Source organism: Gymnoscopelus microlampas (assembly GCF_963454915.1).
Source record: "Gymnoscopelus microlampas genome assembly, chromosome: 9".
NCBI classification, from domain to species: domain Eukaryota; kingdom Metazoa; phylum Chordata; class Actinopteri; order Myctophiformes; family Myctophidae; genus Gymnoscopelus; species Gymnoscopelus microlampas.
Window position 1 is genome coordinate 39,329,076 of NC_139946.1, and position 24,114 is coordinate 39,353,189.

General features: G+C 40.1%; 1 protein-coding gene across 1 annotated transcript; it reads right to left on the reverse strand.

Annotated features, from left to right (window-relative positions):
- Nucleotides 1–6,738: 6,738 nt before the first annotated feature.
- Nucleotides 6,739–22,782, reverse strand: LOC311051526 (interleukin-31 receptor subunit alpha-like; the record flags this gene model as incomplete). Its single annotated transcript, XM_084066103.1, has 10 exons — nucleotides 22,528–22,782; nucleotides 21,928–22,045; nucleotides 16,952–17,130; nucleotides 16,284–16,444; nucleotides 14,755–14,944; nucleotides 13,223–13,305; nucleotides 12,824–13,049; nucleotides 10,442–10,585; nucleotides 9,415–9,552; nucleotides 6,739–6,743 (listed from the first exon to the last, which is right to left on the reverse strand). The coding sequence occupies exons 1-10, from the start codon at nucleotides 22,589–22,591 to the stop codon at nucleotides 6,739–6,741; spliced, it is 1,308 nt and encodes a 435-aa protein (XP_083922229.1). The 5' UTR covers nucleotides 22,592–22,782.
- Nucleotides 22,783–24,114: the final 1,332 nt, after the last annotated feature.

The following is a 24,114-nucleotide window of genomic DNA, read 5'->3' on the forward strand; positions in this document are numbered from 1 at the left end:
TTAATGACAAACAATATTATACTATGGAATGATATAATCAATCATTAAATCAATCAAAACAGTTGTGGTGGGGGTGGGGGGTTATTTCTGGTGATAAGCTTGATTCTTCTTTACAGGGGCCAGTTCCAAATTGCAGCCACCTGTAAGTGCTCTTTTAGGGCGGTTTTGAAGGAGAGAACTATAAGGATTCACACTTTTTTTTATCACTGTTGGTAGGGCATTCCACATCTTGGTAGCATAGCAGTAGGACGAATTTAACCCCTTGTTTGAGCCAAATCTGGGTTGAGCGTGATTTGTGGAGCTCCCTCTGGTGTTGTGTTTGTGGACGCCATTGACGTTTTTGAAGTAGTTTGACAGGTATGTGGGTGTCTTTGTGGTGTGGTGTATCTTGCAGACCAGGCCCATTGCAAGTTGCTGTACTCTGTCCTCTACTCTGAGTCATCCCACCCTAGCAAAGTGAGCAGGGGTAAGATGAACCCCTCCCTCACCGAAAATAGCCGATCTACAAGCTCAAAGTGCGTTCCATGATCAGCAGAACTTACGGATCTCCATCTATGAGAGAAGTATCAGATTTCTAACTGTGAAGCCTGATTTTTAATCAGACTTTATCTTATCTGACCCTGCTTGGACCTTGTACACGCAACGATGATAAATAAAAGGACAAATCCATTTATAATTTAGGCCACTTTGTACTGCACCATTAGCTATATTAAAATGATAAAATATACGTTTTGAAATACAATTATTAAATAAAGTTATATTTGTGAAACGAGATAAAGTCATATAGCCTAAACAAGTAAAACAAAACAAGCAAAATAAACTTACAATTCTGAATTTCTGGCACTAAATAAGCTTTAAGCTATCTGCAGTGAGTCTGGCTACAAATTAAGGAATGACATTTAATTTTGTTTGCTTGGTTAACCGCCTGGACTTGTTCCTGTCATAAATACTGTGACTGTCATAGATATCCTCACTCTGGGCACTTCTTCTCTCCATGATTAAAGTCATAAAGGCTGAGCAGTTTATAACCTCTCTTGAAAACTGCTCTCCAATTTAGCCCTTGTCGAGACAGGATAAACCTAATTTATTCTTCATCCTCACATAGGATTCATTCAGTCCCAAAATGGGACCCCATTCTGACTGACAATCTGAGCCTTACTGATAGTCTGGGGCTCGACTAATAAAACTAAACAGGCTCTAAATGTACCATTACTGACATTAATCTGAACTCTGCAGTAGAGTGAGTGCACAAAGAGGTGGCACCACGCTGATCACCATGGGCCCAACTGTAGATACATTAAAACTACAGGGAGGACAAAACTTCTAGCCTTGCACAAGCAAAAAGACTTTTACAAGTCCTGCTGGGACTGTAGAATTAGCATGACTTAACACCAGCATGACTCCAAGCCAAAAGTGCATTGCCTCAGGCTGCCAGGATCCGGCTGTTTCAGCATCAGCATGATATAGATTATTTGGCTATCCCTTAACTCAATGTTATGTCTCTTAAGTGTGATTTGTCATTCTGCACAGATTTTGCCTACAAACATTGAAGAAAAAAAGTTACCTGATTGGATTATAGTTATACAAAAGGTCACAGCACGAATAAGGACACAGCAGGGAAGTGTAATCAACACAAACAACAGCTGCCCGAATACCTGGGCTATGCATATAGCACAGAAAATATAGCTACCTTATTATTAGCTAGTCTTATTATCTTAATATAATAGTTCATCAGTTGAGGACATTTCACTCCTGACACAGAATACATTTAAAAGTGAGAACTCATTGCCCCCTTCTGGTTGTTTATAGCAATAAAAAGCTTATTTCAGACTGGAATGATTTTTCTTCTCTCTCACTCTGTGTGTGTGTGTGTGTGTGTGTGTGTGTGTGTGTGTGTGTGTGTGTGTGTGTGTGTGTGTGTGTGTGTGTGTGTGTGTGTGTGTGTGTGTGTGTGTGTGTGTGTGTGTGTGTGTGTGTGTGTGTGTGTGTGTGTGTGTGCTATATAAGCAGGTAATCATAATACATTCTAAATGAAAATTGAAATCTGGTATGGTAATTGGGGGCCTGCATTGTTTTATTTCAACATCTTGTTATACTGGTGTTATAATAAATATATTATTGATCCTTCAGCAAATGAAATATCACACATGTATGCGGATGAAGCAGTACAGTTTCCATTGTGGCTAGTGAAGAATGTACAGCGCGCGTCTCCCTTGGGTTTTTTGTAAATTCAGATTTACTGACTTACAGATGTACCAAATAATATAATGAAGTTATTTACTTGAAACTTCTGCATTGGGAATGTTGGTGGTTTTGCCATCTGGAGAGAGCATTTACAGATTGTCGTCATTTCTACTGCAGGAACATCCAACATGCTGATTATGAGTAAAGCAGGGTGACTGGAAGTTAAGGCTACATACACAGATATACTGTAGATGATAGATCATAATTCTTGGGCAGAATATAAGGGGTGAAATATAACCTAATATGATCTATGATGGTTGGAGAATAGGATGATGTCGATAGAAAAGTTGCGCATGACCTGGGCATGCCAACAAACTATACTATAAAAACATATTTTTTGCCAAATTGTCAAATAATAAAAGAAAGAGGCAGAAATTGTTTGCAGATGTACAACACCTCTCAACGCGAGGTGTTGTGAGCTTGTAGATCGGCTATTTTCACAATATTTATCTATGGAACCGAGTCAAACTAAATGTAATCAGGGACGTGCACAGGTGGTGCTAGAGCACCTGCCCTTTGCCCTCTTGACCAGAAGTGCCCTTTCAGTTTACAGCAGGGGTCTTCAACAGGGGGTCTGGGACCCCAGGGGGTCCTCAGAGTTACTACAGGGGGTCCGCCAAATCTTTATGTGATATGATTTTTCTTTTTACCATAACCACTCGAAACCTAGCATCCCTTTTCTGAGGAGAACTTTAAGCCCACAACACCTCGCGCTGCGAGGCGTTGTGGGCTTGTAGATCGGCTATTTTTGGCAAGGTGCCCTTTTTTTTTCTTGAGCACCTGCCCCTCAAAATGTCTGTGCACGCCACTGAATGTAATGCCTCAACTCAAATATGATTATTTTGGGGGGTTGCGGCCTGAAAAAGTTGAGAACCACTGCTCTATGGCATGCCATATTTGGGCTATTTTATGTGGGTGTTGCATTTTAGGGGATGGGGGCTGGGTTTTGGCATGGACTTGGCGTGGTGTTTGGGGGTATTGCCTGGATTTTGGGCTAGCCATGACCTTGCCCAGATCCTAACACACAGCTATAGACAATTTCAGCCCAGTCTGACCTGGGGACGTGTGGGCTGTTTTAAAGGGGCATCCATAGTGTTTCAGTGGGGCATGCATAGGTTTTGACCTGCTTTTCACCTCACACCGCTAAGCAAAGTTTCAGTCCAGTCCGATCTGGGCTGTGGGCATGCTGTTTTAGAGGGGTGTGCATGATGTTTTAGGGGGGGCATGGCATTTATGCAGGCATGGTTTTGACCTGCCCATGAACTTCCCCTCATTTGCAAGTCACTATGCAAATTTTCAGTCCAATAGGAAGGGTGTGCATAAAAGATTAAAAAAAGACAGACATGCACAAAGACAACTTCAACTTTATTATAGATAAAGACTGCCTGCCATATTTCAAAATGTATGCATGGTATTTAGTCTGAAAATGCTAAAGCGTTCATAAACTTTCCAGCACCTCCAGCATAATAAAATACTGCACCCCACTACCCCGCCCAATGAGCTTACAACATTTCCATTAAAAACGTTTAATTTTGTATTTATGATCAATATCTTTATTGAACTTTCTGGTATACAAACAAATACAAAACAGACCAAGCAGTTTCAAAGGGGAAGGCTATGTTGTGCATTAAACAAACATAGCGGGATATCACATCCCCATCAAAGACAGCATCATCATACACACAGTTGAACCAACAAATCAAATAGTGACATAAAAAGGAAAGAAGAAAGGGGATGCCTACAAGATCATACAGATGAACAAGAGAGGGGGAATCACCCCCATCAGAGACAGCTTCCAAGTCTCATTCCAATACAATACAACAGTGGTTCTCATTTTCATGTCAAGGACCCCCAGATTGATATGTATTTGGTCGCATACGCCCATCTGAAAATATGTTGCACCCAGGGACCCTGGGAGAATATTTGTCAACATTCTTCAAACAAAGTGATCTGTTCACAACAGCCATGTGTTTTTGTGCGTTATAATTGACGAAAAAATAAATAGGGCATAAGTGTTTAAACTACTCGTCATTTTGCTGGTAACATCTACACTTTACTGGTGGGGTCCGGGGACCCCCAGGGGTCAGGACCACACTCTGAGAACCACTGCAATACAGCATCATTAATACCTAAAACACTTATATTGTAGTCCATGCAGCCCCATAGTAAACCAGTTACTTGTTAGCACGCCTATGATTTCCTAGCTGATCCAACAACCCCTTCAACACAATAGCTGCCAGTTTAGTACCAATATAGTCTAAGAATAGAGACCTAATCTTACAGAATACCTTAATCATACACTTATACCTGCATGTCATGGTTTTTCCAATATTTATCTATATATTTACAGGATTTACATATTTATATATTTACATGAATAAAGATCAGCATTACACTTCATACACATTTCAGACTTGTGATGCAATTTATGTACAAATCTGTATAATTTACGGTGTATTAAATTAATTTCCTTTGTCCTATTACAAATTGAAAAGTGGGAGAACAGTTGCTCCTCTAGTACTTCCATTTTTCTTATATCCCACGTTTATAATCATATTGTCAACAATAAAACAAAACATTTCAGCTTTCTTTTGTTCAGATGTAAACATGAATACTCTTAAAGATCCTAACCTGATTAACTTGACAGTATTCAAGCCAGTCAAGTCAAGCCACACAATGGTGCATACATCACATAATTATGTGTAGCCTACTGATCGATGTCTTCTACTTTAAAGCGAAAAAAATGAAATTGTGCCTCTGTTCAGAAAAAAAAACATGTCTAGAATCGAGGAACATTTTGAATGTATGTCCAACTGCCATGTACTGTATTTTCATCTCTTTCACAATAGTAAAAAAAAATATGCATGTGTTCAGTAATGGAACAACTGTGTAGTTTATGTTCAGATTATGAATTTGTCCTGCTACTGAAATGTGTGCTATCTATCAAGAAATCAGTGAACAAGCATTAACAATGGGCACCATTCAATGAAGAATTCACATATGACATTATTTTAGCCACGGACAGCTCATTACAGTATTTGTGAACATGACCAACTTCCTGCCAAAGCTAGAAAGCAATTAATATTGCAGTCAGTGATGCTGTAAAGCTGCATAACCTGGAGCCGCTCCATGGACAATGAATGGGACAGTCGTTGGATTCATATAATGTTTGTATAAGCATTACATTATGAACAATATGAGCTTTATTTCAAGCAGTGTTATGAATTCTGAACCAGGAACTGTGTCTTGATGCACAGAAAATCTCACTGTAAACTATGGAAACTGTCACAGCTTCCCTTTCCTTCCATCTATTCCAATTCCTTCTCTCTCTCTCTCTCTCTCTCGCTCTCTCTCTCTCTCTCTCTCTCTCTCTCTCTCTCTCTCTCTCTCTCTCTCTCTCTGGAGCTGTATATTGGTATGACATCATGGATTACTCACTGAGCAAGTCAAACACTGGCCTCTTGTACCTGGTTATATACAGGACAGTAGTGAAGGTTCACAAATACAAAATGAGCTGCCCTCGGGCAAAGGACTTTTCAAGTCATGTGGATTTACGAGCTCACATTTAGTTTCATTTTCATTTCTCAATAAACTCACAGAACCCAGAAGACTACTTGGTTAGATTCTAGCCCAAGGTAAATACCTGCTTTATGTTATTCTAACCATTAGAATAACATAATAATCAGGTACACTATTTACCATTGAGTGAGGACTACTGGTCACATAAACAAATGTTCGATGCGTTTCGCAGGGAGAGGAAAACGCTATACTCCTTAGCTCCTTAGTTCCCCACCCACTGAACAGGCACCCGGCGCCAGTGCAGCGACAGAGTTCTCCCACCCCAAACGGCTTCCTGCGAACATAGCCCGACACACTGCTGGGGATTTAAACCCTTCAGGCCCTATTTTCCGTTGGTATAGTGCCAATTACCCCTTGGCACTACCCGCTACCCGTGAATTACGCACACGGCAGCTGGCACTGTCCCTAATAAACGGTATCTTACGGCCGCACTACCCGCTATACATTATGCCGACTCCGTTATTTGCGCCTGGAGGTGTACCCGTTGGCCACACAAGTTTGGGAAAGCGCATAGCATATTCTAAAACTACCCACTATGCCAAATTCGTTTGGTAGAGCACGCGCCTGCAATGGACATGTCGGGAGTCGGGCTGGGCGCAGCAATGTGTGAGTGATAATTCTATGTATTCCAAGGCAACGTCGCTCTTCCATGGGCATTGAGGGAGAGAGCGTAAGATTGCACTGGGGGTAATGGCTTGCGCAGTTTTCTCTTAAAGGCAATGGCTTCCCCAAATAGTGGGTTTAGCCACTTTGGCCAAAGATAGAGCCCCTAGTCTCTGCAGTGGTGGGTCTGTAGGTAGTTTTAACAATCTCCATATTCCAGTCTTCTGAAATTGTGTTCTTTAATGTTGTTAGACATCCAGGTAGACAAGCTGCCTAATGCAGGGTCAGGGACAGTCGGCCAGATATTTTGTTTTATCCTGAGGACAGAGACACATTTTAGTTAATGGTTTTGCTTCACCAATGGTTTTGCTCTTTCTAGAGACATCTCTACTGTTCTTTAGGTACCCTAACAACTGTAAGCCATTTTAAACTTTGTTCTAACGTCTATCATACGTAATAACAGACTTCTAGTGTTGTTAGCATTCCTTGCGGCAAACAAAATATGCGGTTGCCTCCAACTAGATTTTCTGTTTTTTCTAAATATAAAGGCTTTTAATCATAGCAAAAAGTTCACAAAGCACACACATTCAAAATCCTGGACATAAGAACACATTTAATATCTGCACACTGGGTCATGCTCCCAATGTGTATTTAATTAGTTACCACCATGATTTTGGTGGAAACTAATTAAATACAGTTTGGGAGCATGATCCATTGTGCCGAGTGCAGACCCTATATTTCTACCAGTATTTACAGTCTGGTTTCAGCCCTTTGGTCTTGAACCCCTAAATATTTACATGGACAGTTAACAAAAAATATAAAGGTAAAGAAGATACTGTATGGCTGATATGGGAAAATGAATAATATTTGCAGTTGCTAAATTGTGTACACTGAGGGTAGTAGCATATACATTCAATATTGCACTTGTATCCGTCTGGTCCTAATCCTCCTGCAAAACCTGCCCTGCAGAGCAGGAGGCCAGATAAGATAGGAGGACATTAGCAGTTCAAACTGGCCTGGTCAAGTTCACACAGCCTGGACTCCTTTTCTCGATCAGTATACCATGTCACCCCATGTTATGAATTTTAGGACAATGGCATTAGAAAGAAATAGAGCTATATCAGGTAGAAGGTATGGAATACCTTCCACCCAAAAATAAGATTTTGCACAATATGACCATTTCCAACCACAGGAATGTAGGTTCTTCACCACCATTCATGTATCTCATGCATCTCATTCTCATTGTGTGTGGTATAACTTCCTCATATTAAATTGGAGTATTGCAGCGGTATGGATGGAACCATACTGTATGCCACACTGCTCAAATGACATACACTAGCTAAAAAAGAGGGAATCTTGAATGCTTATTTTGTAAGTGATAAACTCTATTGGCCATGGCACAATATAGCTTGTGCTGTGACTTTGCACTGTTCTATTGACCATAAACCCCACCCCTGAGTATGAAGTAAGAACAAAATGTCCACCGTGTGAATATGGTTTATTGTCCTTGTATCATGTGTGATATGAAACTGTGCATTATCAGTAGGGACTATGGTACAGCATGTAAAACACATAATCCTCAAGTCCTCCAGTCAACCTGCACAATGGCCAACAGCTTCCAGGTGTAAATTAGTGTTTAACTGTATTGATGAGAAGCAGGGCACTGCTGACGAATAATTTGAATGCCCAACAAACATTACTTGGTTGAACAGCAACAAATACAATAAAATACAATGTCTACAGCTCTGTACTGATATTACAGATCATGCTTGGTGTTATAGGGATGCAGACTCTCAAAATGCTGTAAATGACATTCTCTTACCTCTGTCTGAAACAAATTATGGTCAAGAGGCCCAACAGCGTGGGCACAACAGGGATGACACAAAATATGATGGTTCCGTCTGAATAATCATCTTCTGTCAAACAAACACACACACACACACACACAGACACACACACACACACGCACGCACGCACGCACGCACGCACGCACGCACGCACGCACGCACGCACGCACGCACGCACGCACGCACGCACGCACGCACGCACGCACGCACGCACGCACGCACGCACACACACACACACACACACACACACACACACACACACACACACACACACACACACACACACACACACACACACACACACACACACACATTGTAACCTTGTTTGAAATAAAAAGCTAACAATACAGCATGTATATTTGCAACCCATTAAGACCGGGAAAGCATCTGTGTCATTTAATTTAGCATTGGCTATTCAAAAATAGCAGATATACAAGCTCACAGCGCGTCACACGAGCTTGTGCTATTTTTTTATATTTTTGAAAAATTGTGAAAGTGTTTGAAAAATCTTGAATCATTTTGAATTACGAAAACGTTTGAGAACTACTAATCTCTCAAGAACAGATTCTGCTCTGCGTTTGAATCTGTGGGGGGGTTCGTCATATCGCGTACGCACTGGCCTACAAGTGGGCGTGCCTTCAGATCAGGAAGCAGGCCGCGCTTTACCCAATCAAATGTAGTGGCCGGGATTTACGTGTCCGCCGATCCGTCCCCACTCGAAACAAACCGAAACTCATTTAACAATAGCGTCCTCGGAGCAGACAAAACCACGGAAAGATATTCACATTTTAACTTGCTCTTTCATCAAGTGGGCGTATAACCAAAACGATCCATGTTCTCTGGGAGAAGTGGTGTTAGTGTTCTGTGTAGAAATATTGTTAGTGGGAAAGAAAACATAGTCGCACCACCGGAAGTGAAAGGCTGAAGGCAGACCAAAACCCCGGTTTCCTTGTGCACGGGTGCTACCTCGACTTCCTCCCAGACCCAACTGAGATAGTAAAAACAGCAGAGGGCGCTGTTTTTCCTTTTCATTTGGCGATGGGTTCCCAGATTGGAGAACTACTGATTTAGAAGGTATTTATAGAATCGGTCTCAGGTCTTAATGGGTTACGTTCAGATATATCGCTATGTTGCTACTTACCAACAGTGACCAAGAGTGACGGCCCGGCGTGTCCCTCTCCTGCCACGGTGTGAGCCGTCACATAGATCTTATGGACTCCAGACAGACCAGTCACACCACAGTGCAGCTTAATGGGTGGCACCGGAGTCCGCACCTCATCTGCACCCAACAGCAACACACATTATGGAGTTTTGAAACCTTCTAGGTTTCCTGCACACTTCAAGTGATGAACACAGCAGAACATTATGTCCACCTAATGTACCCATAGTTTTGAAATCCAGTGTGTGGAGAGATATGAGACATTCGTTACAGATTCTAGCTGAACTGGACTTAAATGTTCGGATGAAATAAATAGGGCTTATGTTTAAGCACATGAACCCTAGTATCCCTATCCTAGGAAAACATTCTGCAAAAATAGCATATTTATTAGCTTGTAGATTGACTACTTTCAGCGAAGAGATTTGGTGGAGGGGGAAAAAAAGGGGACCAAGTATAGAGCCTTGGGGGACACCGGTCAATTAAGTATATTATATAGTTTAAGTGGTTATAAGACTGTAAAGTTGTAAGCATGTTTTGTGAAATTGTATGGAATCTTTCATGAAAATGCCCTTCCACCTGCTTTGATGTCACTTCAATGTCACACAACACAGTATACACACCACTACCCTATTACTGTTATCTAGCCGCATTAATCTAATCAGAACATTTATTTTTCTTTCATCTGTTTTTAAAGCCAAATTGCAAAAGATAGCTGATACCAAAAGATGAACATGGGTAAAGAAACTTGAATGACCAATTGACCATACATTTGTCTGGTAAAAGAACAGTAAACATCATTCTAGATTCTGAAGAGGATTAACTTTGCACTCAGGTGGGGTACATACAAATACAGTTTCAACTACATATCAACCTCCCACACCAACTAAGGAAATAAAAGAAAGCAAATTCTTTGTAATAATCAATATGATAACAGTCACTTAGCACCACAGACACACGCACATGCATACGTGTGCTCCAGCGTGTTTTTGTTATGTTAGTCTATACTTACGTGTTGTGTTGTCCTCCTCCACACAGTAGACACTGTATTGGGTGATGAAGCCATGTTGCTCTTTTAGAGGTACAGGCTCCCACTCAAGGACAACTGCACTACTGCTCTGCTCCTTTACCCTCACCTTCGGGCCAGTAGAGGGCACTGGAGGGCCAGAAAGGGGGGAAAGGAGGAAGAGGGAAGGTGAGACAGAACAATAACCATGACAAAATAATGTAGCGTAAGTGAGATAGAAATAATATCGTTTCAGTATAAGCTCCTTAAGAATAACTGTTGATAGACTGTGTATATTCTTTCATATTGTCATTGTTGATAGAATTGTATTCATTCATATATTCATTGTTGATGTAGATGTCTTTTTACTATTAGGCCTACGTGTGCCTCTCTTGTGTTTCAACCTTGTTGTTTTAAAACATATATATTTTAGACATTTTAATATAATTTCTAATAGTTTTTTATTGTTTTATATATATTTTAAATATATGTCCTTTTATGTTTCTTTTACATTAATGTCTTATGCTTCATGTTTTGTGTAAAACAGTTTGAATTGCCTTGTTGTTGAATTGCACTACAAATAAACTTTGCCTGCCTTGCCTAGCTTGCAGTGGTGGAAAAAGTACTCAAAATCTTTACTTAAGTAAACGTACCAATACTGCAATATAAAAATACTCTGTTACAAGTAAAAGTCCAGAATTAAACATTTACTTGAGTAAAAGTACAAAAGTATTGGCATCAAAATGTACTTAAAGTACCAAAAGTAAAAGTACTAAATATTTGAAAATAGCCGATCTACAAGCTCACAACGCGTCGCGATGCGACGCGTTGTGAGCTTGTAGATCGGCTATTTTCAAATAGCCTGTGTATAAAATAGGGCTAAAGTGGTTAATGTATGTCTCATTATATCATAGTTTATATCTGAAAAGTAACTAGTAACTAAAGTTTTCAAGTGAATGTAGTGGAGTAAAAGTACAATATTTGCCTCTGAGATGTAGTGGAGTAGAAGTAAAAGTATTGGAAATTGGAAATACTCAAGTAAAGTACAAATACCTCAAAATTGTACTTAAGTACAGTACTTAAGTAAATGTACTTAGTTACTTTCCACCACTGCTAGCTTGTGTAGCATAAACATTTTATTATTTATAATTTCTGCACACTAAACCTTGAAGGACATTTTGGGGCCTATTGATCATAATTAGAAAAGTTACCTCCTTGTTTGGTGTATGCTTGTATAGTTCTGGCCTCACCACTTTCATTGCCAAATTCTGGCATTACATTCACATTATAGCACACTTCTGGCAGCACATCTGGAATGACAGTGAAAAGCATTTTATTTGTCAAGTGACATTCTAATAATTCCACTGTTGTTCTTATAGCCTACAGCCTCCAATCAGCAACATTTACAGTTCTCTCCCCACAAAAACATAGTCAAAACCCAGACACTAACATTTCTGACGCCAAGATGTTAAGCAGCCATTACATGCTCGACTGGAGTTAGGCCTTAGATAAACTTTGTCTGAACTTTTACGTCGAAAGGAGTACTATATTTTGTAAATGTTATAGGATCCAGTACAGAAAGTTTAGAAGAAGCCTTGCTGTTTTTATGTAATTAAACAAGGATCAGTGTATCAGTGTGGAGCCACAGATAAGAGGAAAGGGAAACTGATCTTTGTTGTTTCTGGCTGAGGCAATATTGAAAATGTTTCTCTCTATGAATATGAATAATTCATTTAGCCTATACATTATGGAAATGAATTGACATATGCCCCTTTAAGAAGTCACTTGTCATGGTTAATAAGCCCCTGGTGTCATCTGATAAAAAAATAGAAATAAGAAAAAGAGTAAACCGTATGCTTGCCATTAATGTTGATGCTCCTGGCCTCAGTGCTGAGTCTCTCCCATTGTATATTATTATCATCTGTTTCCAATGCTGACATCCACTCCACTAGGAAGCCGGTATTTGAGGGATATCGGTGTGCCGACCATCTAACTTCGAGGCAGGTGTCATTCAACGCTGTCACACTGACCTTTTGCACATTTCCCAACACTGAAAGAGAAAATAAAGGTAATACTATACAAATGACACACATAGCTGGTAAAACTATATTTTGACCTACTTTACTGAAACTGTACTTGGTGTCTTTAGACACTGTCCGATTTAAATCTGAATATGGAGTGAAAGAATACTGTCAGCCGAGCTAAGATGCAGCAACACTCTAACCCTGTGATTTTGGTTAGATGATCATCACTTAATTGCTAAATTAATTGTAAATAGAAAATATAAATAACATTAATACAAAATAAAATAAATGAAATATAAATAAGCTGTGATATTATGTTACATAGCGATTCAAAACTTCATCAGTGAGACCTCGCTGGGCAAACCTGTATCAGTGGGAGCTGGGAGCGTGAACCAGGCTGGGGGGGAGGAGCCAATTGAATTGGTCATGGTCAGGGAGCAGGAAGAGCGTTTCATAGGCAGAGTCAGATGACAGAAAGTTTCTGTCACATTCAGGCACTTTCCAGCATTCAATACATTGTTGGATCCCTCAGAGAAGCAAGACACATTAAACCACAGGCTTGTACAAGCTGCCTGACTCTTGAGGGGAGGCTAGATGGGAAATAACATCATTGAGGAAATTAACACAGAGATTAGACTTTGGTCACTTGGTATGATCAAAGAACTAGAATAAGAACTTAATAAAGGTAGCACACCCGCAAATGAGGCAAAATTGTTGTGTTTTGTCTAGTCAGCCAAGCAACATTTTCCAATATTTTTCTCACCTTCCACAGTAGAGTCACTTGTCTCTGGTGAGTGGCGTCTGTGGGTTGTATTGTTCGCCAGAGTTGTGGGGCAGTGGTGGGGGCTGGAGTCATATGAAATGATACACAAATACACTTTTCTTTTATTAATAGTCTCTCAAAAACAACATAACAACAAACATACAAGTCGCAGAAACACATCATTCAATATTCATACTCTTGATCCAATATGGAATCCAAACAGTTGTTTCGCTATAAGGTGGAAACCGTTGAGAATGTTAATACTTTTGCTAAGTGTATGACAGGGTGGATGATTCATGACCACAAGAAAGCATCCATAGTCCACGGTGATAGGCATAGCTACACTACAACAACTACAGGATTAATCAAGGAAATAATTGAGTGGAATGAAATCAGTTGCTAGTGAAAATCCAAAAAGCATTATTAATGTTTTTGGTCTACTTTTATTTATTTATATTTGTCTACTTGTGAAATATTTTAACATGGAAGTGACCGAAGTGAGATCTTACAATAGTCTGTAAATTTTGAGGACACTATTCAAGTCTGATGAACATTGTGTCCCACTAGTGACAGCATGTTCCTACAGTACAGTATGTCCCTCTCTGAATGCCACAAGGATCACTTTTATCTGCAAAACAGGAACTGATCTGTTCCAGGCCTTAATTTTCCTATGACCAGTGAGTCAGACAGTTAACTAATATCCTCTCTCTCTCTCTCTCTCTCTCTCTCTCTCTCTCTCTCTCTCTCTCTCTCTCTCTCTCTCTCTCTCTCTCTCTCTGCTGAAAGAAAAACAAAACGTTACTGCAACCTTTAACACCAATTAATTGGAATGAAGGTTGTTTAATGTCATGTTCTGTTATATATTTTGGAGAAGAAATCCAAAAGTAACTGAACAAACAACATTTGATAATGATTTTGAGAATTACAGCGAATTAAAGATGACTATTTTTAAATTATGTTTATTTTATTGTATTTATGACCTGTTTTTCTACGTGTTGATATCATGCAGATAATCTAAATAGACTAATTGATGGTTAGAATTTGGTCCAGCTGACCATGACAGGTTCAAGGGATCGTGACAAAGTGATATCACACAGCCAGCTCAGAGGAGTACTCAGAATCTCCCCACCTTCAGTGGAAGAATGTGCATAGGATGGTTTAGTGGCAAGTTCTGCAGATACTGTAGTAACAATTTTATAGTCAAAGTCATGCACCAAGAGGAAGTAACTGTAGAAAAAACACATCCTTTAAACACAACAGTCTGCACATAGCATTGCAATTCTTTTAGCCGAATGTGAACAATTATATCAGCATTGCAACAATATATACACACGCACGCGCACCGGCATGCAGACACACACACACACACACACACACACACACACACACACACACACACACACACACACACACACACACACACACACACACACACACACACACACACACACACACACACACACACACACACACACACACACACACACACACACACACACACACACACACACACACACAGTACCAGCACTCACCTGCAATCCCTGTGCAGCCCAACAGCTGGTGGCTCCAGTCGCTCCAGATACTGCTTTTGCAGCGCTGGCGCAGTCTGACTGTGTACTGAGTGAATGGACTGAGAGAACACAGAGCTTCGAGACGGAGAGGCTGAGTAACACTCACGGAACACTTCTGAGGCGGTTGACCAGACACTGTCTGGACCTCAGGCTAGGAGAAATAGAGTGAGGGCACACCGTCAAATCCTTACAGGTCAATCTTTACACTCCCAGAGAGTTAAATTAACACCCAGGTTTTTACAGCGTAAGTATCGAATGGGAAGGGATGGATGACCTTGCATGTAAAAATTTAGTTTTTACATTTAATTTCAACATTAGTGTTGTTAAGGGCCCTTATGGTACCATGTTGGATGCCTTTATATCAGGGGACCCACTCGCACATCTCTTAGAATTTTGGTGAGTGCCAGCATCAAGTGCCAGCATCAATAACAAAAACTAAATGAGAACACGAGATGCTGAATCTTAAGGGGTAATTGCCATCAGAATTCCTAATATTATTAGAGCCAGAATTGGGGATGTATGTTAGATATTCACTGAAGCATTAATACATATTGTAAACAATAGCAAAAGCTTGAATGGGAAATAAAGGGAAAGGCCTAAATCAGGTCACCTAGATCATTACAGTAGGACTGATACATCTGGGGTGGGGACATCTGAATTCAATGAATGGGACGCAGTCTCGCAGAACCAAGACTTTAGGGCAGTCCTTCACATTGGGACTGTATCAGGATTGTTTTTTAAGGTTTGTCAGACGCAGTTCTTGCCGATTTTCTAGCGGAGCCCATTCATTGAATTTAGATGTCACCAGACATATCAGTAGGTATAGATCTCTGATTGTCTGGCTATGTCTTCCAACTAGATTAAGATGTGGTAAAAGTTGACCTTTTGGCCTGAGGGTGGTGCTAGACGATAAGGCCATATGGTCAATCAAATAGTGTTCATCCTCCGGGGAGCATGGATACACTGAGCAAATCTCATGGCAATGTGTCCATTAGATAGATATACCTTGCATGCAAGTGGATATTTCGGCTTAAAGATTGCACTTAAGGCCATGGGGTTACCAGTCAGCAGTTTTCGAAATACCTTGTTTGGGACCAAGTGTTGGTTATGGATCAACAGACTGACTGACATTTTCATTCTTACAGCCTGAGCCCAGCGGGGCTAAAACTTGTATCAGTTATAAGAAAAAGTGAAGTCTGCTTAGATCATTTCAAATATAGCCTACAATATACTGCATATGTATACAACATTCTTACTTTTATGTGCATAGTGGAGTATACTCAAGTTAACTATCAGTTTACCATGGCCTTGGATTATATTGGTGGGACAATAGCATAGTTTAGTATACTCACAGTCACAACAACCTGGGCACAGATCCTCCACCTCCTCAACTATGCCTACATGCCTGTTCCAGCCAGGGTGAACACTATAACATATTTGTGGAGTGCATGATTTGTGAAAATACTATGAGTGTTAGTATGTTTCCACACCTGATCAGCTGTGCTATATTGTAGCTCATAGTTCAAAGAGCCAGAACAGATCATGTCATTGGATAAAGCAAAATGTTCAGGCTTGTGCCACTTCAACTCCAGACAACCGGGTTTGTCTTTAATTGGTCTCAGATCAGTCAGGACTGGCATACGCAGCTTCACTGTTGAAAGATGGGGAAGAAAGGTGAATATACTGTATGGATGACTATAAACAATAAGATTGTTTGTGAATGTCAGATATGAATAAATTACTAAGCTGCTGGAAATCAAAAAAGGGTTATCTGATATTAAGTGAACTGTAATGTAACTGTATCAGTATTTGTACCTGTTCAAATTAGATTCTATGTAATGAATTATAAATATGCATTTTTTGATTGTTCCCCCAAAATGTTGAAAAGGTACACTCATTATATATAGTCACCAGTTGACCCTTTTGTCAGAAACTGTGCATTAAGGGTATCTGTAAGTTGCTATAAGGATAGACACTAGCGCCAGCAAACAGTGAGTATTGCCCAAACTGGTACTCCAGTTCTGACTGGAGGCATTGGAATGTATCCAGTCAGGATATCAGAAGGCACTTTTACACTTTGGATAAATACGTGTCTACCGAATGGCATGTGAAATAAAACCCTTCATTCATTATTAAATCTGTGTTTTTAATGCCGTACCAGCATCCATTGCGTTGACAGAGAGGGTGAGTGGACTGGTTGTTCCTCCAGAGCTGTAGGCCACTACTGTGAAGGTGTACAGGCGGTAAGGACTTTGCATCTCCCCGGAGCAGTGTGTCTGAGCCACCTTTGTACAATTGAAGCCGCGATGGCAGGCAGGATTGGTGGAGAGCCCATACCTGAAACATTCAAATGGGTACATAAAGTAAGCAATGCTAAGCATGCATGTGTAACCACCTGGATGGGAACACAAACATCACTCAGTCAAAGACAAGGCAAGTGTATGTAATACAAATTTGTATAGCAGAAAGAACCAGGTGTAAGCTGAAATGTTTAAATAAAAGCAGTGGAGAACATAGACGAACATGGACTTAAAAGTAGTCAGAGTTGGTGCAAGCTTCAGATCATTATGTGTGACATGGGGCGGCAGTGGCTCAGGGGTAGAGTGGCCGCGGTTCCCAGTGCGATCCCGGGCTCCCCCAGAGTTAGTGTCGAAGTGTCCTTGAGCAAGACGCTGAACCCCTAATTGCTCCCGATGAGCAGGTTGGTGCCTTGAATAGTTTCCTCTGCCATCGGTGTATGAATGTGTGTGTGAATGGGTGAATGTAATGCACAATCTATGTAAAGCGCTTTGTATAAAAGTGCTATATAAATGCACCATTTACCATTTATAATAACTTAACACTGCCTCACAAGGGGATACACCACTGAGCCTATAAAGCCCTATTCACACTCGACGTAAGACCCTTAAGTAAGCATAAGGAACGGAGGGGGAGACCAAAAAGGGTAGGGGGGGTGGGGGGTTGTCCGTCGATTATGTCATCCGTCAGTTGGAGCTCTGAGCTCAACCTGACGTACGTTCTCTGCTTCCCTCTGGAGGATGAATAGCCTCTTGGCCCTAATCACACATAAGAAACCTGTCAAACTATGAATGCACTGAATGCACTGACGTAAAGAACGTACCAGTTCCTCACCCCCAACGTACGCCAATCCCCATCTCCATCTAGTATGTACGCCACTTTAGGGGAATTTCCCTTGGCTGGGAGAGATATTTGGCTTTTGGTCTTCAGGCAGAAGCTCTGAGCCAATATTGACTTCCCCGTACCAGGAAACCTGATCCCAGAAAATCACCAAATGGAACCACCTGGACTAAAATAAATATCTGCCTCTCAAGGGTAAGATTTGTTGATACAGTACATGGTGACAATTTGTTGAATTTAGAATATGTTCGATGACCACTTGAAAATATAGTCTATCATGCCTATTCAATAGCAGTTACACAGAATTGGGTTATGTTTGTTTTTTTCTTTTCTTTTCTTTCTTTATCATTGTTATTATTTTGTTTTAGTTTTCTACCTTATGTAGATACTGTATGTACTGTATGTGTATGCAAATTTCTTTCCTCTGTTTGTTTGCACTGTATGTGTATTTGCCCCCCAAAAATGGAAAAACCTAATAAAGATAACTGTAAAAAAGAAACATTAGGCGTCTGGACGTCTGTCACACAGGGCCACTCAATTCAATTCAATTCAAATTTATCGGCATGAGAAAACATACGTTTACATTGCGAAAGCTAGCGTCAAAATATAATAAAAACTGCTGAAAATGTGGAAAGTATATACAGTTGGAGGTGGTACAGTATTGTGTTAAACAGAGCTGTCACACTGCGTCGTTATATACATGTTATATATACAGGGTATAATGCTTTTTGAGAAAAATAGCAGCAATCCTTTGCGGTCACTTTGGGACAAATAGCAGCATTTCCTTAGGGTGGTTGTATTCCACTGGCTAACCTTCTTCTATCGCAACAGTTCACAAATCTTGCTGCTGTGTTCGCACATTATAGTGTTTCTCCCAGTAGGTATGGGAGTTTTTTGTCGTTTGTCATGTTTTCAAACTCACCTTGGGTGTATGGTAATCTGTGGAAAGTATGTGTCTGATGTCTTGCAAAGGTGCTATAGCAGGTGGTTAGAAAGTCTAGCTCTGTTTCCACCACACACACACACACACACACAACCACACACACACACAACCACCCACCCACCCACCCACCCACCCACACACACACACACACACACACACACACACACACACACACACACACACACACACACACACACACACACACACACACACACACACACACACACACACACACACACACACACACACACACACACACACACACCCACACACACACACACACACACACACACACACACACACACACACACACAGACACACACCTGTTTTTATACTCTTCACTCTGATCTCACTGATGTGTGAGTGATCAGATTACTGTTTATGTGCTTTTCTGTGCACAGATGGCCCAAGAATCAGCAGAGTGGATAACGAGTTAATAGAGTTAATAGTTAATAAACATGTGGAATATACTGTAAGGCTAGAAAGACTTAAACTCAAGTAAGAAAAATGATATCATGATATCACATTACTTACAAGAGCAGAATTTAGAATACACTAAACATGCACGTGAGTCTTGTCAGGTGCGATTTATGATATTAGACAGACAGCGCACATGTGATTTCTGAGAAATCATAACATCTGCTACCCCCTCCCACTTTCTCAGAAGTGAAGAAAACATCAGAAACATGTATTAAATACAATAATGATTTAAATCTTGTTGCTTTGAGTCAAACTGAAATAGCTGAGTTAAGGATAAAGGTTTTAAACCACACACTTTTCAACTCTAACTGAGGGTTTCAGACTAGACTGACCCCCCCCATGATTTCTTGTATAGCATAGTATGTCTTTATAAGTCTTGATGAATTGAATACATAGGACCACAATGGAAACAAGCCCTGAGGGCCTTTTGTGTTATCTTTTTAGCATTATTGTATAACTGTACTTTAAAGTGTTCAATCAATCAATCAATCAATCAATCAATCATTCAATCAATCAATCAATCAGCAAATGTTGACTTATTCAATGTCTCAGATATGCCTACTTTATAGGACAAAGTATTTATATATATTTTAACCCATTGAGACCTGGAACTGTCTCATTTTTAGATTTGAGCTAAAAAGCATTATTTCACACTTTGGGCTATTCAAAAATAGCAGATCTACAAGCTCGTAGCGCGGCACTCTCTGCTATTTTTGAAAATTCCTGAAAATGTGTGCAAATCTTTGAATATATATATTTTTAAAGCGAACATTTTTAACTCAAATTTTTGCTTCTGGGGGGTCCCTGGAACAAAATATTTTGATGGGGGTCCGCGGCCAAATACATATAATTTTGGGGGTCCTTGACATGAACAAGATTGAGCACCACTGATATAGAAACATACGTTTTTCAGAAAACTGTTGAGATTTATGAGACATGTAGATTCGGCTTCAGGTCTCAATGGGTTAAAAACATTTTCAGTATATTCAGTTCAGTTCGGTATCGGAATATATATTATGTGTGTGTGTGTGTGTGTGTGTGTGTGTGTGTGTGTGTGTGTGTGTGTGTGTGTGTGTGTGTGTGTGTGTGTGTGTGTGTGTGTGTGTGTGTGTGTGTGTGTGTGTGTGTGTGTGCGTGTGTGTGTGTGTGTGCGTACATGTGTTCTGAGGCTGTAAGAGGAGGAAGGGACATGGGGCGGAGGTGTGAACACACAATCTCCGCTTGTCCTCACTTCTGAGAAAGAGGGGAGGGGGGGTGGAGGATGTTAGACATCTCATCCAGTATATCACGTGTGGACTGTCTAATAACATAAATCACACCTGTTAATGAGACACATGCACAATGCACATGCATGTAGCGTGTAGTGCATTATAATAACTAGTGACAGGGTTTCCCTTTCCCTTTGATTGTAGGAGGCTTTCATTGGTTTGTGTACTTCTAAAGCTGCGTACACACCAACAAAAACTAAACATAAAAAAGCAGAAGTACAGTAGGAGTAGCTTTTTTAACCCATTAAGACCTGGAACTGTGTCATTTTTTGATTTGAGCTAAAAAGCATAATTTTACACTTTGGGCTATTCAAAAATAGCAGATATACAAGCTCATAGCGCGGCACCGAGTGCCGCGCTACGAGCTTGTAGATCTGCTATTTTTGAAAAATCCTGAAAATGTGTGTAAATCTTTGAATATATATATTTTTAAAGCGAACATTTTCAACTCAAATCTTTGCTTCCCTTGGTCCCTGGAACAAGATATTTTGATGGGGGTCCGCGGCCAAATACATATAATTTTGGGAGTCCTTGACATGAAAAAGGTTGAGCACCACTGATATAGAAACATACGTTTTTCAGAAAACTGTTGAGATTTAGGAGACATGTAGAATCGGCTTCAGGTCTCAATTGGTTAAATCAATAATTGGGCATGTCCAAGGTACCTGTCACTCAAGTCTCAGCTGGTGTGCCAGGCCGTTTGAACAGGAGTGCATTCTGAAATCTAAAATGTAAAATAGCAGCTGTAGATGCTGTAGAATAAGTCTACAAAGAACTATAGGAATAACTAACTAATAACTAATAACTATATACGAACTATAAGAACTAAGAAGGCTACAAATCATCTCGCAAACAAGTCAAGAAAGAAATCGTACTAATTTCTACAACAACAAATAACAGCACAGTTAAGGAAGGCAACGAAAGAGTCAAATGCACTACTGTAACTAACTTACATATTGATGAAGAATGCTCTTCAGTGCTCTTTATTATATGCAGATATCATATTGTATTGTGCGCAGCAGGTTTTAGTCCAAAATGAGAGCAGCAGTATAGAGATCAAAGACGATTTAATGCTTCATCACTGACTGTGTCACTGTCCCCCCCAAAAAAGTGCTACTTGGGATGTCATTTTGAGACAAACCATTTAACAAGGGAGGGACCACACTGTCGCTTGAAATGTCATTTTCTTAACATTATATTCAATAAGCTCAAAGTCTGACACACCAATGGGGCAAAATATTGGATTGTTTTTACAACATTATTTACTACATGGACCAAGAATATGGCAGGATTGATAATGCTTACATGCTTTCAAAAGTGTAGACAGTGTCAGGGGGAGAGTCTTTCCCGGGTGTCCAGTGACACGTCACGTTGGCATAAGCGATGAAGATACAGTTAAGTTGACTTGGACTCAGGAGCAACTCTGTAAAGGCCAGAGAGGAAAGAGAGAAAAAGGAAAAGTGATGTTACTGACACCAACAACATGGAAACAGCAGAATCACTATTAATATTGCAGCTGTTTGTTTGTTATGGTCGCCTTGGACCATAGTATAATCCATAACTTAAGCATGCATGTTCCATACTACAGCAGTAAATCAGTTATAGGCATTGAAAGGGTTTTTGATTACACTTAATGAGAAATCCGGTCTTCCTCTGATTCCTAATACATTTTTACCAAGGTGGAATATGTAGCATACAATACATTATTTTTATCAGTCCAACATACTAAAGAGTGAGTGCATTTTCATGACAGATTAAATAGCATATTTTCACATCCCCCAACAGATATAAAAGACTTTATTATCCAAACAAAGAGTGCTGCTGCAAATGCACTCAAAACAAAGACACAAGACATATGTTTGCTTGAGCATTTGCAAGTCACAGCAACAAAAGCATAGCCTTCACCTGTGGTAGCGGTCGAGCAGCAGACAATGTAGAGAGCCACTTGGATTAAAGAGTCTCTGCCCATTCTGAAGCTCCAGACTTTCAGGTGCAGGAAGGAAGAGGCCCAGGCTTTGGGGGACAGCTGGATGTGTAGAGACAACAACAATCAATGTGGCTCTGCGAGAGCGAAGAAGATCTTAAAAGTTACCCAGTAAACTATTGTTGAATAGCTCAGCCCGCATCGAACTGACCACCAACACAGTGCTATCAGAACACCCTGAGTTGCAGTACTGTTGTACCGCTGCAGTGATCTATTTGAACAGAGAGGGAGGAGTTAAATGTCAAGTCTCATTTCCTGATATAAATCATTAGAGCCTACCCATGTTGTTGTTATGTCACATCCAGCCAACCAGTATTGCCAGATCAACATTGCTTTTCTCTCAGTTAAACTGTATAATGATTCATAGAATACCAAATTCCTTGTGCAATGTTTTAAAACTCAGTGTTCTGTAAGCATAGCAAGGCAAGTTTAATTGCGTAGCACATTTCAACAAGGCAATTCAATGTGCTTTACATAAAACATTAAGCAAAGGAAACACATAATTAAAGGACACAAATCTCTGATTTAGAAAAGGGATACAGGGCATTTCTATTTTAAGTAAGTAGCTTTGGGAACCAACAGCTCCCAAGCCATGTGGCCCATAGGTCAGGAGCCTCACTTATCTTAGCATGAGGCAGTTTTATGCACAAGTAAACCCTCCAGGATGCTAGGATGTCGCCGGGACTTACCCCCAATCCAACTGTGATTCATATCAGTGCCTTTCACATCCTGCTGTATTACTTTTTCCTAAATGGGTCACATTGCATCTTTTGACATTATCAATAAAACGTTACCATTATAAACTTTCCTAACATAACTTTTACAATTTAATGTGGAATAACCATCATGAAAACTAAAGAGGTGAATATTAAAAGGGCTCTACTTACCGTGGTATTAAAGTTTAATCCTAGCAGAAATTCAACCACCACCGGTACCCACAAAGTACACTACAAACCACCTCATTAGACCAGCTACCAGTGGTTATAGTAAGTATATGGCTGTTTAAGCGTTTGCCAATAAGAGCAAATACCTTTCAATATTTCAATATTATTTTTTTCATTTCAATAAGTCTCTTTTTTATTTATTTTTTACAAAATATAACAATTATAAACCAACATAACAGAAGCAGTACAATATAGAAATTGCAAAATAAAAAAAGGCATTGTTCCCTCTCCTGCCCTGATGGTCATATCTGGAACCCCATAACGGTAAAACAAAAACACTGATCTGAATGTGGCTCTGGTCTAGGCAGGTCTGACATATTTACAGAAAACAAAACAAAAAAGTAAATAAATACAGAGATAGATGGACGTAAGCTGAGGAGGCTGGATTCAAATTTGCCCTCCCATATAACTTTTCCTTTCCCCTTAAAGCTACAATCCATACGTTTTAGGTACATTGTATCCCTTGCCCTACAGAGAGAGGTAGGCTAATTGCAATGATGTCCAAACTACAATAAGGATGGCGAGCATCTTGTCCAGTGCGCCATCAGTTTCAAAGAACTTTGA